This window comes from Seriola aureovittata, chromosome 4, assembly GCF_021018895.1.
Source record: "Seriola aureovittata isolate HTS-2021-v1 ecotype China chromosome 4, ASM2101889v1, whole genome shotgun sequence".
NCBI lineage: Eukaryota > Metazoa > Chordata > Actinopteri > Carangiformes > Carangidae > Seriola > Seriola aureovittata.
The window spans coordinates 14,654,014-14,668,686 of record NC_079367.1 but is presented as its reverse complement, the minus strand read 5'-3'; the positions used below and the strand labels follow the sequence as shown (position 1 = coordinate 14,668,686).

At 39.9% G+C, this 14,673-nt stretch overlaps 1 protein-coding gene across 1 annotated transcript in view; it reads left to right on the top strand.

Annotated features, from left to right (window-relative positions):
• Positions 1–14,673, top strand: part of LOC130167553 (solute carrier organic anion transporter family member 1C1-like) — a 34,326-nt gene that overhangs the window by 9,971 nt on the left and 9,682 nt on the right. Inside the window, exons 3-9 of the mRNA XM_056373865.1 lie at positions 5,131–5,272; positions 8,938–9,070; positions 10,309–10,430; positions 10,503–10,649; positions 11,788–11,886; positions 13,142–13,390; positions 13,814–13,978. Coding sequence (XP_056229840.1) covers positions 5,131–5,272; positions 8,938–9,070; positions 10,309–10,430; positions 10,503–10,649; positions 11,788–11,886; positions 13,142–13,390; positions 13,814–13,978 — 1,057 coding nt within the window. The remainder of the gene's footprint in view (positions 1–5,130; positions 5,273–8,937; positions 9,071–10,308; positions 10,431–10,502; positions 10,650–11,787; positions 11,887–13,141; positions 13,391–13,813; positions 13,979–14,673) is intronic.

The window sequence follows — 14,673 nt, the reverse complement described above, 5'->3', positions numbered from 1 at the left end:
ACTCTTGTGTTAGTCTAAACATATTAGTTGTGTGAAATCAGTGAGCTAAGAACAAATGCGGGTCACAGGTCACGAGGGGGCTTTGTTTAAATGTTCGCACAGACTTAATGTGAATGAAAATGTCATTGCGTGCTATTGTTGCAAATTCCAAAAATGAGCATGATGTTATTCAGAAGAAGACATCCATTACTAATGCATTACTTTCTTTGCAAATAATGACATCACTTTTGACATTATTTACAGTAGGGTTATTCTCTAGAAGTCATACCAGTCCTAATCAAAATGCATTCACTGAGACCATTTCTTTATCAGCCAAACACTTTATGTTATGCAAACAATAGCCTTCATTGTCACCATTATCTGTGAAAGGACAATGCACTATTGGGGTTCCTTTGCCACAGGTTTTAATACAGGGATGTTCATTGATGACAAATTATATATGGAGTTTGCTGCTGGCATGCAATTATAACCCATATTAACCCATATTTTACAGGGATAATCTTATCATTGCATGGCGCTGCAACTCCACCTTCTTCTGACAATTTCTAATTAAAAACGATGGTTTGACATTTTAGAAAATGTACTTACTCACTGTCTTGCAGAGAGATGGACGATACCACTCCCATATCTATTAGCTAAATATGAAATATGATACAGCCAGCAGCCGGTCTGCTTAGCTCAGCACAAACAATGGAAAAAGGGAGAAACAGCTAGCCTGCCTCTGTCCGAAGGCAGCAAAATTCACCGGCGCACATTCTGACAGCAGAAGGCAAAAATCATTTTCCTTGATAGACATATTTACACAGATTTTCAATCTAGATAATTATATCACAGTTTTGTTAAAATTTTATAAGTAGTGCAAATAAAACAATTTTCATTGGGACAGTGCCTGTTTTGTTATTACAGAAATTTAGATAAAAGTGCATTATACTGCTGCAAAAATGGTTTTCCACTAAGACTAATCTCTCAAAGTTGATCAACAACTTAGTTAAAATGAGATTTGCTATATCATTTGCCTTGACATTTTTGTTCTTGTTTTTATTTTTTGGTCCGGGTTTTACAGTGTGCACTCCAAGGTCTATTTTTGTGAAATAAGTTGTGCAGATGGTGCTGGAACGTATGATGAATTTGATTTTAGCCACTAACCTATCACATTATTTCTGTCTCATGCCTTATTTTTCACTCTCTACTTTAAACCGATGAATTGTAGTTGTGTGAGGGGCCTGCATGTGAATCAGCTCTCGGTTCTCATTTCCCTTAAAAACAGTGTGATCTTCACTTTAAATAGTTAGAACTAGATGAGAAAACTCTATGGGCTAGCTGTCACATAAAGAATGCAAAGGGGGGAAAAATAAAGTATCTTTGATATGATTTTCAGAAATATACGTCTGTAATTCACTCAGCCACCCATTCTGGTACAAACAATGTCATTGTGAGCCACTAAATGACTGAACCAGCACAAGTAGGAACTAATCTTCTTATGGCCACCAAAACTGGCACTTTGTTGGTGCAAAAGGTTGAGTCAGCACAAGCACAAAGATTTAAAAGTATAATTAAGAATTTAACGTTGACGTTGTTGGCTTAATTCCCTTTGAGGGCCACCAGTGTTATATATAATATATTCATGGCCTTCTGGAATTTCTGATACTTACCCTTCTCCTCGGTTAGGGTTAAATTCCCCACCACCACCACCACCACCACCTCCCCGGGAACTAAACATGTGATGAGCTACTTTCATTAATGCCCCAAAGCCAGTACTGGTGGTCAGCATGATCTCAACAGAGGTCTGTTTGCATTGATGGATCCTCTCACATCACATCATGGAAATGGACGCACAAGGAGAGGTGCAGGGATAAGACACGTTGTTACTCGTGTCTCAGTATCTCAAAGTCCTGATTATCTCACAATTGTTGTTGCACATGCTGAATAGACTCAGAGCTAGCTCCCTCTCTAACTTTGTTAATGTGGTTTCACCAGCACTATAGTATATATACATACTGTATATATACTATAGTTAAATAATACTTCCAGCCATTGTCATTTCTATGGCCATGGTATGTCTTTGCCTGATCATTTATGTAATGTGACTCTCATGTGCGCTGCTTTTCATACGTCAGTGCTGGATACCCATGGTTCTTGCAGTATAAGAACCATGACCAAGACCGCAAACCATTACTTATTCGCAAGCACTCAGGGAGACAGAATAAGATTACAGACACTTACTGTATAGGCAACACAAAGGTTTTATTCTTCGTCTGTCTAAACCCTGCTCTGTGAAACCAATGCAGTGAAACCACTGTCAATTCCCTCAACTGGCAAGAAACGAACAAATAGTGTTTTGAAGTGAGTACGGAGGGTGAATAAGGAGTTAAAAAAAATATACACACAAAAGAAAAAGAGTTAAATCCACATGACCATGTGAAAAACAGGCAATGTCAGTCTCTCCTGCATTGATACACACTCACACTGTGTGTTGTTGTTGGAGCACCTTGTTGCATAAATCAGCATGTTAATAAATGTTTTCTTTAGACTTAAAATTGAACTTTTATACATTTATAAAATAAAAATTAGTAAAATGATTTGAGCTCTCAGGTAATAATCGATGCTTTACACCTAACATAGCATCTGTTACCTTAAGGACGACAAATAATCAACAACACATTTCTTGTAGAAAATACTGTTAAGTGGAGTGAAATGAGCAGAGTGGACAGCGGACAGATTTCATTTTCTTGTTTCATTAGACAGGTGGAAAGGTCACAGAGGACAGAGAATACAGACCCTATAGGGGATTTGTTCCTATAGGCACGCTGTGGCAAACATGTGACTCTAGATTAGATTCAACTAGTCAACCATTCCTGAACACCAATTTGTTTTAATTTCTGACATATTTCACAGGAAGCTGGGTTTATCACGTACACAGCGACCGGCATATTTCAGCATTATCTGTTTTCTCAGTGAAGTTGCAAATGACCTGGCTAAGGACAGCTGTACCTGACAGTACAGCAGTCGCTTTCAGAGAGGTAAATTTCATGGTAGACTGGTTAATTATCTAATTACTCGCTACCAAAATCTAAACATCCCAAAGTATGTAAATGCAACATACAGTCATAAAACATACAGCAGATATAGAAGGGAAACTGGTGATGAGAGAGATTAATTCCTAATTATATCTAGAGTGCTTCATATCTTTATAACTTCACAAGCTGGGGACCTGTGGTTGGACTTGGAACGTTGCCCTGCTATCACACAGTCCATGTTATTGTTGTGCCTTTTAATCCCCAGGTTGGTACTTATAAAGTTTTTTTCAGTGCTTTGGATGATCGCTATCTGCCTCAAATTCAGCCATTGCATTATCTTGGTTCAAGTATATCACGACAGCCAAATGTTCATCATCAAGAGCTAATAACTTTTAAAAGACGGATTACATTTGAAATGATCTTAAGAGGCTGTGGAAGCTAACAACAAGTACTTTTGAACACTGTCACTCAGAATAGGTCCTGAGATGTTGATTGTTTATGTTGATCTTTTCTTTTTGTTGGAAGTGGCGTGCTTTGTGGAAGTAACAGACTTTTTAAAATATTTTTTTTTACATTTTATAATGTAAAAAAGCCAGATTTGACCCATTTTGTCATTTTACACATTTTGTCTTATTTGATTTTAGATCAGGAACTTATATTTCCTACCTTATGGAAAAAAAACGTTCTTGCTCTCTGAGTAGGTTTTGGGCCGACTTTGATGTTAATGAGGAAACTGAATTTGTCCGGCAGGGTTCAACAGTGTGAGCGTTTCATTCGCATTTGCGACTAAAAATAGATGTGTGCGAACTGTAAAATGTGTTTAGAAACATGTGTACGAATAAGAGGTATTACAAAACTCAGCCCAAGCAGCCACTATTTTCTTTTAACAAAAAGGTTGATAACACAACAGCAATGAAGATGACTCAGTCACTGAGCTGAACCAGTGCTGTCTGTTGAAAAAAAAAAAAAAATCACGTGATCCACTCATCAGCGCAAAGGGCCTTCTATTCACCACTTTTTGTGTCTGAACAGACTGAGCTGACTATTTTTGGTGTTTTATTGATATAATTATTTATGCTTCAAACTGCTTTAAACTCTATAAATGGTATGAATAGTGTGAACACCTGTATAATAAAGCAGTTCTTCTTCATTTAAAGCAGTTAAAAGTATAAATAAATACAGAATTATTAAATAAATACAGTTTGAAGCAGAAATAATGAAAAACCTTGTGTGCTTTTTGTATTCAATAATAATTCATGAATAATAATTCAAATGTCTCCTCGCAAGTTCTTTATGCGCTCCTAAATTTTTCAACTTATTGGAGCACATGTGCTCCTTGGGGGAAAAAAGGAAGCGTCAAGCCCTGTCTGGGGTTTTGGACCTCTGCCACGAGTAAGTCTGTTTATTAGATTTCCTTTGGTCATAACTGTGAGAATTGTTGATCTGGGCCCAGTCACTGTCAGAGGTTGCTCGCTGCTCTTCACTCTCATTATAGCACAAATTAAATCAAGATGAGAAGTTGATCCACGGAGAGTCCTTCTCTGTCTCTGCTAGGTTTGGTGGCAGAGTTTTCACCGCCTTACACTTTTATTTTTTTGTCATACATGATTTTGACCTGTTTTATTATAGGACGCCCCTGTGCTAGTCCATCCCACATGGATTACTTTCTCTCTTTTACCCTTTTAATTCATCTTCACTCAAATACGAGCCAGCTACAGTTTCCCTCATTGTTGTTGACGGTTCATGTTCTCCAACTTACACGTTGTGTTCATCTCCATCCCTCTCCTCCCACGCAAAACCCCATCCCTCATCTGAACCTCATTATTCCTGCAATGCTGGCACTTGTTAATTAGTGAATGTTGGACAACAGAAAGTAGGTTAATGAGGGGAGTTCATGCATCGTAGCAACCAAGGTGATATCACACAAGTGCTTCCTTTTCTGTCCGTTCTTTGTGGAAAAAACATGTGCGAACATCACACAGTCAAGTAGATAATTATAAGTGATAATTAGGTTAAAACACTGCATTTGCTTGTTTGTAGTTTAACACTCCTATAATTACCTTTCTTTGTTTCTTTCTCTTTCCTTTTTTTCCATTTCACTCTCTTCTCCCAGATGTTTCTGGTGGCTCTGTCCTTTGCCTATTTTGCAAAGGCTCTGTCGGGGAGCTACATGAAGAGCACAATAACACAGCTGGAGAGGCGCTTTGACATCCCCAGTTACCTAATAGGTGTCATTGACGGGAGCTTCGAGATAGGTGAGTAGGTCTGCCAGTCACTGCTGTTATTTTGTTTTTCTATGTGCAGCCTCCATGTCATGGGCTCCCCTCCCCTCTCTCTCTCTCTCTGTCTTTGGGACGGAAATATGAATGGGTCACAGAGATATTCAAGCTGCAGATAAAGGATTCATCAGGCTTCCAAGAAGAGGACAGAGGGGTGTGTGTGTTTGTGTTTGTGTGTGTGTGTGTGTGTGTGTGTGTGTGTGTGTGTGTGTGTGTGTGTGTGTGTGTGTGTGTGTGTGTGTGGTGAGTCATAGTGTCGGCCAGGGACATAAAAGGCTCCAAGCTCTGCCTTTGCTGTCGACAGTCGGAATTTGTAAGCTTTTTGTTATGCAGTAACTTCTCTATACTGTTAATTTAATCCCAGCTTTCCCCCCCAGTGATGTACATGGGAATCATCTGGCATTTACCAGCTTTTATCTGACATGTGAATCAGCTACAAGCAGGCGGACCCTTCAGGCAATACTAAAATAATTTGTTGTGTAAGTGCAACACAAACTGCCTAGGCAGACATTTAGAAAATATCAAACAATTTTCTTGCAATGCATGACCAATATTGCTTATTCACACTGGGGAAGAAGGTTATTTTAAGGTTTTTAGGTTCTTTTCAATACAAAATGAGGTACACAGAAAACAAAACAAAACAAAACAAAACAAAAAAGGACAAAAAGACATTTTTCCTTACTAAAGACTAAATAATATTACTGACTTATCACAGATACTATGTATGTATCAGTGTATTCTATATCTTGGCTGCCACCCAACATTTCCCATATCTCAAACTGAAGGTGAGAGAGTTGAAAAAAGTTCAATCCACCCATCACCCATCTATTTCTTTTATAAGTCACTTATCCTGTACAGCCTTGTCATTGGACAAGAGGTGTGGTAGTCCCTGTGCAGGTACCCAATCCACCACAGGCACAAAGTTACAGCGAACATAAAATATTCTTCAAACACTAGTTTTTTGTGGATGTCTTTATAGTGTTGCTGCACTAAAACAGATCAGTATAGTTACATCAAGCTAACATCAAAATATGAATCCTTTAAGGGGAACGGAGCTATATACACATCGAAGTCTGTTTCCAGGTCTTGGGGAATATTACTGCAGATGTGAAAAAAAATGTTGTGCCAAGCATTTTGTGGCTCAAGGGAGAGCTGCGAGAAATCTGATCAGCCGCCTCAAATGACATAATTTGAGGTAATGTCAGTAACCTCTATAGCCTGCTCCTCATCCCAGGATCTCTGACCGAACTGTTGGCAGTCTAGTTGCATCGTGGGTAATATAGGCGCCAGGATAAGGAAGAATGTGTGGAATAACAGAGACAATGTCTCTGGTTCTGCTGCATCAACTGTTCATTGTGAGTCTGGCAATATTAAAGGATTGCAATGCTAAATCAGTGGAGCGCTGTGAGAGTATATACAGTATAGATGTAGACAGTGCCACAGGGAACACAGTCATGGAAATTTACTTTGAAACGGATTTGTGAAGAATCACGCAAGGGCTCTTGTAGGTTATAAATCATACACACTGCTTGTCGAGCGAAATGAGACCCAAAGAGATATGATTCACACAAGATGAAAGTCGTCATCCACTATAAGTCATTCTACTTCTGTTCTTTTACGTCAGACAGGCAGTTTGGGCCAAGGGTAACACGATAGTAGTGAAGAATAATAAACATTTTTCTTCAGTAACATTATGGAAGAGTGTGCAACCTGTTGCTACTCTGATGGAGGTGGGATGTATCAGCCAGAGGGAAAGGTGAAGATGACAGAGCTGAATACCCCGGCTCTCTCTCCCTCTATCTTTCCATCTCTACGTCTCCCGTGAAAGCTGCTTCTTTCGTGTGGCCTAGGCAACAAGCTTTTTCTATAGGACCGTTGCCAGGGCAACATAGAGGCAGAGCAGGGCAGCGTTAAGAGGAAAGAAAAAAGGAAAGGAAAGGAGAGGAGAACAGAGCAGAGGGAAGACAGAAGGAGAGAAGAAGTGGGAAAGGAATAAATAATGAAGATGAGAATGGGGAGTAGAGAGTTATAATGATGGATGATGATCTTTACAGCGATCACATTAGATGAGCTTAGCTGATTGGACCCAGCTGATGTACAGACACATACACACACACACACAAACACAGACACAGATTCAGACACAGACACAGACACGCGTGACAACAGCTGAAGGATTGTGCGAGGGTTTGACGTCATCCCATCAACTAAACCTTTACAGTGGAAAAAAGGTCAGGCAACATGGTGTTAGCTTGTCTTTCTAGGCCACTTTTCCACCTGTTTACGATGGAGTTTCCATGTCACCAATCATACACAAATGACACTGAAAGGTGACAATCGAGAAATGGCCATATTTCTACTCTGCCCTGTTTAATTTTCATTCCATCTAACACATCTGCGGCTACATGCTGTATATCATAAAAACAAACCTCTTGGAGCATGAAGATAATGCATCATGTGTGAGTACAACCTCATCTGACTTTCAGTTGCCTTCCTACATGGGCACGTCAAAATATTTAGGTATACTGTTATCCAAGGAAAGTTGAATCAAGGACTCGGTTAAAGATACCATCCAAGAGTCTTCTTCACTTCTGACTGACTGGTTAGGAGGCCACTTGGTTCGTTGGTGCTCCTGGTTGTTGCAAATGGTAAATGGACTGTACTTAGATAGCACTTTTCCAATCATATTGGCCATTCAAGCACTTTCCATCCACATACAAACAGTGCATACATTGGGGGCAATTTGAGGTTCAATATCTTACCCAGGGACTCTAGGAATCGACCCATTGACTGAGCAATTAGTAAACGACCCGCTCTACCTGAGCCACAGCCATTGTAACGACTGTTATAAGACTGGTTGGAGTCACCTGAGGCCAAGTGTCAGTGACAGATGGCCTCCTTTTCTCCTCTTTTAAACCAGCCAGGAAAGGAAGACTGTGACGTCCCTAAGCAAGGGCTGAAACATCAGCAACTTACTGGCAGATTAGGGCAGATAAGGGAAGATGCACGGTGGTCCTAAACACAGCGGACTACCATGCCAGGGTCACCGCACTACTCATTGACACCAATACATATGAAACACTGAGGCGAGACCGCACCAGTGGGTATAAGAAGAAATATCTATAATCAAATCCAGTTGCCCTTGATTCAACTCTTCTTGGATAACAATGATCTGGATGATTGAGAATCTTCAAACGTATACTATTATTATAATGAAATGTATCTAAGGAATAGATATTATACCGGCTAATGCACATATGGGAAATAACATTTGGATGATTGATTTTTAGACTGTTACATTGCATTTTGTATAAAAATTTACACATAAATTTTTCATTTTGTTGTATCGAATTTTGAAGTAAGAGCTCAATCATTCCACTTAACAGTGAAATCCAATCGTAATCTAATGACATTATCATAAAAAGCAATTGGTTGCAAATACTTGGCCAGCAAACTGTACAGACCCACATCTGAATTACCCACAGGGTCACAAAAAAGATGTATATAACAAATAAAGCAGTGATCTGCCGCTTCTCAGACTAAATGTTTGCTTCAACTCCTGTTCTTTCTTCAGCCTGACAGCATGTACAGTAACACTCTAAGTCCCCTGGTATTTCTGGTTCTGCCCTCCATCCTTGCAGGTAACCTGTTGGTGATAGCCTTCGTAAGTTACTTTGGGGCCAAGCTCCATCGGCCAAAGATCATCGCAGTGGGTTGTGTACTGATGTCCATTGGCACCTTCATCATTGCCTTGCCTCACTTCATCATTGGACGGTGAGTAAAAGGAGTTCTTGTTTGTTTTCAACTGTGGACTATGGATACTAGTACATGTAATGCATGAGTTTCCAACACATCAATAAATGCTGCACAGGAGCTACATCATGCAAAATGCAATAATAATGTTTTTATTTTTACATGCCTGTTGACTGAAGCAAAGATTAAACAGCCCAGTAAAAATTTAATTAGAAAATGTGCTTTTGGCCAGACAGAAATTGGGTAGTGAAGCTGTTGTTTCCATGTGCATCTCATTCCTTTACAAGCTGTGCCAAACAATAATGTACCAATTCATATCCACAAGAAGATTAATCATATCCTGTATCACTAATCAATTTATGGTGGCCCTTAGGGTCAAAACATAACAACATTGCACAAAACACAACAACATTTAGATTATGTAAAAGGTGGGACAACACTTCTTGTTTGTGATTGGATAGAACCCAAGTCCCTGGCGACAGTTCAATGTCATTTCCAATGACAACAAACAACACACTGCCGAGAAGAAGCGGTAGCATGAAATTGACTTGTCAAGGCGTAGCTTTTTCATTGAAGCAGAAGGCCTAAACGATTGGCCAATTAGCCGTCTAAGGGACTTCTCTGTAGCTGACCATTTTAGTTAACTTTAACACATGCCCAGAGTGTCATCAGTTGCTTAACAAATACAAACAATCACAGCAGAGTAGTGTTTAGATTGTCCCTCCAGCTGATCCAGTCTTTGAATTGATTTGGATTTTGTCCAGTCACAAACAAAAAGTGTTGTCCTACTCTTTCTGTAATCTGAAATGTTGTGTTTTAACCCTCAGGGCCACCATACCAACTAGATAAAGTCTCCATGACACAGCATGAATATCAAATACACACTTTTGTTCCAGGAAGTCTGTATCAATACCATAGGAAAACCTCTCATAGCTTGTGCTATTTTACTTTTGATTTTTTATGTGTATAGTCTGAGTTAACATACACAAATGCCACCATCATTTCTCCATCATATATTACTGTACCTAGTGTAGCACTGTAACTATTATAAAGAGCAAACATATTGCTGTTCCTGTGAGTCTTGACTGTAGATGCTTGTGGGTGTTTCACTTTTCCCAGCAGCAATTCCCTGTTGTTCCATGTTACTTATGAAATCAATTTCCAGTAAAATTGACAGATTGTATCTTATAACCAAATAAAATAATTATTTTATCTCTGTCACATGATTTTTAACAGTTCCATTTGTGTTTTGTGTCCAGCTATGAATTTGAAACATCAGTGCGGTGGGTAGTGAACTCAACACTTAACCCCTCTCCATGTCCAGTGGGCTCACCAGCTGACCTGACCCAAGACGGTAAACTGCCTGAAGTGCCAGCCACAGGTGAGTGTTTACACACATACACACTAGTTCAGACAAGCAGAGATGTCCGACTACACTCGTCTTTTCCTCCAGGTTGTGAAGGCGACTCTAACCTGTCGATGTGGATCTATGTGCTCCTGGGAAATGTCCTGCGGGGGATTGGAGAGACGCCAGTTCAGCCTCTTGGGATCTCTTACATAGATGATTTTGCTACTGAGGAGAACGCTGCCCTATATGTGGGTAAGAAAAGCACCACCCATTGGTAGAGATACATTTACTGACTGTTTGATAAAGGTAAAAACATTTGAATTTTTTCCATGCACAATCTAAAATATACAAATAGACTCCTGCACCAGTGCATCAGTGCTGTTCTTCTCAATCGTATCAATGCGGGCATGCGGGGTACATTTTTGTGGATAAGTACTGTATATGACTAATAGAAACAGTAAAATTGTACGGTACAATAACACCCTCAAGGCATTGTGCACTGCCCAGTTTATAGATACACCACAGAAAGGCAGTACAAACGGCTCCTGTATAGATGTCAGTTGAACACTTGTAAAATTTCCACACAACTATATTTACCCTGGAGTGTATAAAATGAATAGTATTACATGGTTGAAATACAGTGTAAGTGAGTGTACATAGTGTATTCTGTTAAGTCATGTGTAAAATGATGAGCAAGATGACCAGTGCAGTTTTGTGTTCTGACTGTTACTGGTCTGACTGCTGAAAATGTTCAGTAGAAATTGCGCGTGAGGTGTTAACAATTAGAGTCATAGCAACAAATACTGTATATGGACTAGTAGCCATCTCGTAATTGGTTAGCTTCCATGTTAACAAGGGAAGCTTCTGCATCAGATGCACAAACACAGGGATCAAGCCTTTGTATGTTGCCATCTGTAGTTATTTAAACCTACAGTTTTGGCCGGGCACGTGTTGGGGCTATTGATCATCATGTAGAACTGAGCGCTGGGGGGAGCAGGCAGCACAGCCAACAGAGATAAAATGAAGGTCACAAGACTTGATAAAATACGACAAAGCTCTAGAATATGTATTCAATAGAACTTACATATGATGCTGCTGAGGAATCATCTCCCAGTCATCACCAACGCATCCTCCCTAAACACAACCATTTCATTGGTTCAAGAAGCGCAAGAGTGCCGTCTGTTCATCCTCATTACGCCAGGACACAAATGGTCAAAGGAAGGTTTTGGCTGCCACTCATGGACTAAAGCAAAAGTAAACTTCAATAAGGACTAATGCAGTAAATGCTTTGTCTGGTTTAAAACATGTACATGTATGTGTAAACGCATAGCTAAAGTCCTTACCGGTTTATGTGTTGTGTGTCTCTTCTGGTGTGTTTATCATGTCCTAGGCTGTGTGCAGACCATTTCGGTGGTTGGCCCTGTGTTTGGCTACCTATTAGGCTCCCTTTGCGCCAAAATCTATGTGGACATTGGATTTGTAAAAATGGGTGAGTTTAAAAAAGAGTACATTTCTAATTCTAAGGTCAGACCATTTTGTAAATTTGCAGACTTGTTGTCATTAGCTCTTCATCCTAAACTCACAAAGAGCTCATGTGAATGTAGCGGTAAAGCAATTGGATTGTTGGTTACCTATTGACAATTCTAAAACTCTCCAGTGACCTAAAAGTGGGCCACGAGGAATCAGGATTCATTACAATTACAGCAAACACTACATTCTGTCAAGACCAAAAATGTAGAGAAGACCTTTCCCACGGACGACTTTTTCACATGTTACAGGAAGAAAAGCGCAGGTGTAAATAGTTCTATTGATGACGGTGGAATATGGTTTCAGGGTCCCGGTATTGTTCATGCTGGCTCACTGTCACGCTGTAATGGTTTACGACAGTCGAACAGAACAGAGCCATTGTTAAGGTCATTAGTCACACCTGTGCTTTTGATGCCGTTACAGGTCAAAATGTTCTGCCCTGAAAAAGGTCTTTTCATTCATAAAACTGAGGCATGATGTTATCAGATACAACAACAAGAGCACCAGAGTCCTGTGTGTGCACGATTCAGAGACTCAGAACAGGTGTGCGGGATTAGCGTCAATTAGCTAATGAATGAGACAAGGTGAGGGAGGGCCACAATCAAACAGTGCAGCAGACGGAAGGAGGAAAGAAAAGAAGGAGAAAAAGCTTGATTAAAAGTTGCTACTCCTAGCATAAAGGATGTCTCAGGTGAAAGAAGCTGAGTACCTACTACAAATCATTTTACATCAGAATCAAACTATTTCTATCGGACATTTCATTTCAGAAACTGTAGCAATGAAAAGACCAACTATAGAGTGTGTAGACTGTTCTGCTTATTTCTGCTGTTGTGCCTTAAAGGCAAATATGTACTCATTGCTTCATCTGTGCATCCTTTTCTTGAGTTATCCAGTCATGTATAGAGAGGGCTCAACAAGCTTGAGACAGCCTGTTGAACTGTTCAAACACTGCATATTGGTGTTAATTTTGCCAGCTATTATTACATGTAGTGTCTTTGTCCTGGGATAAGAGTCCATGTTAGTTTTAGTCATATTTAGTCAACCTCAACCTCTGTTTCATCACTGTTTTCGTTAACGAAATTAACTCGACTGCATATCTCACTTTAAAACTGTCCCATTAAACCATAAGTCACTAATATGTTCATCCTATTTGAAGTAAGCACCCTGAGCATGATATGAGCATTGATTACCTCTCATGCTCTGTATCGCCAACACAGAAACCATCACCATCACCCCAGCAGATGCCCGCTGGGTGGGGGCCTGGTGGCTGGGCTACCTCATAGCCGGGGTCATCACCTTGCTCTCTGCCATTCCTTTCTGGTTTCTGCCCCGCTCTCTGCCCATATCTGGACCCCGGGGCCCAGAGAAGTGCACGCCAGAGCAGACGAGTTTCATTAAAGACTCTCCCCTTCTGAATCACAAGTATCCAGCAGACAAACATACTAGTTTTACAGAGATGGCCAAAGGTGAGGATGGATTTAGAGGTTTGCAGTCATTTAAAAATGCATTTTCCAGATTCATGTCCCCTTTGTTGTTCATAAATATTGATGATTTTAAGGTTTTATGAGTTTAAAGCCCCTATATGTAGAACTGAATAGGCTATAGAACAAAATGGTTGAAAACAGCACATAAACTGCACCATTTATTACCCAGATTGTCTCATTTTTCTACAAAAAATGTACGTCATCACAATAATTCATAATAGTACTATAATCACATCAATTTCTATTCATAGCGGCTTTCATTTTTTTCACAAGGCAGTACTCCTTATAATGCGACATCTAGACAGAAAGGCAAATTTCCATTCACAGCAGTAATTAGAGATGTGTCAGCCGTCACAATAACATCGAGATATTTAACATTCAGCTTACATTTCTATCCCTCTGCAGATTTCATTCCAACCCTGCGGATTCTGCTGGGACACCAGGTTTACTTGATCTACCTGTGCGTGACAATCATCCAGCTGAACTCTCTCATCGGCATGGTCACCTACAAGCCCAAGTACATCGAGCAGCACTTCAGGCAGTCTGCCTCAAAGGCCAACTTTCTGATGGGTGTGGTACACTCTCCATAAATACTGCATGCGTCCCAGTACTTAATTGTATACAACCTGGGAAATCAGCACATAATAGAGCAAGGGAATGCCTTTTCTGCTTGGTTTGCATTGCATGGCAGGACAAGCTCTTGAATGGGCCTAATTTGCTCAAATCAATTCTTTTGTCAAGTATGTACACAACATAGACTAAAAGATAAAGATGCATGGTTTCAATTACACATTTACAGAATTTTTTACCCCGTTAATTTATGGTAATTTTAAATTTTCTGAATGAAGCACAAACAGACCTTCGGAGAGAGGATATTGTTAAGGACAGGAGGACTGGGTTGGCTGTGTTCTAATTCAACCCGTTAACCGCTACAGCTGCAGAGACGAGCGCTTTGTGAATACGAAGAGTGCTTTGCATATGAAATAAAATATCTAACGAAGTTGATAACATAAGATGAAAGTATCTAGGTTCATGTAATCTCATCAAGGGAGATGCCTGCGCTGATCGGACTGGCTGCATATGAAAGAGAATGCAATATTAGTGACCAGGGCTAATTACATGGGTATAGATAAAAGATCATGCCTTCACATTGATGGCAGATGAAGGTATATGAGAAGAGATCTAAAAAAATAAAATAAAAAGCAGGGCTCTTTTTTGATAAAGGACACTTGGAATTGCCCCAGCCTTATTTTTCCTCAGAGCAA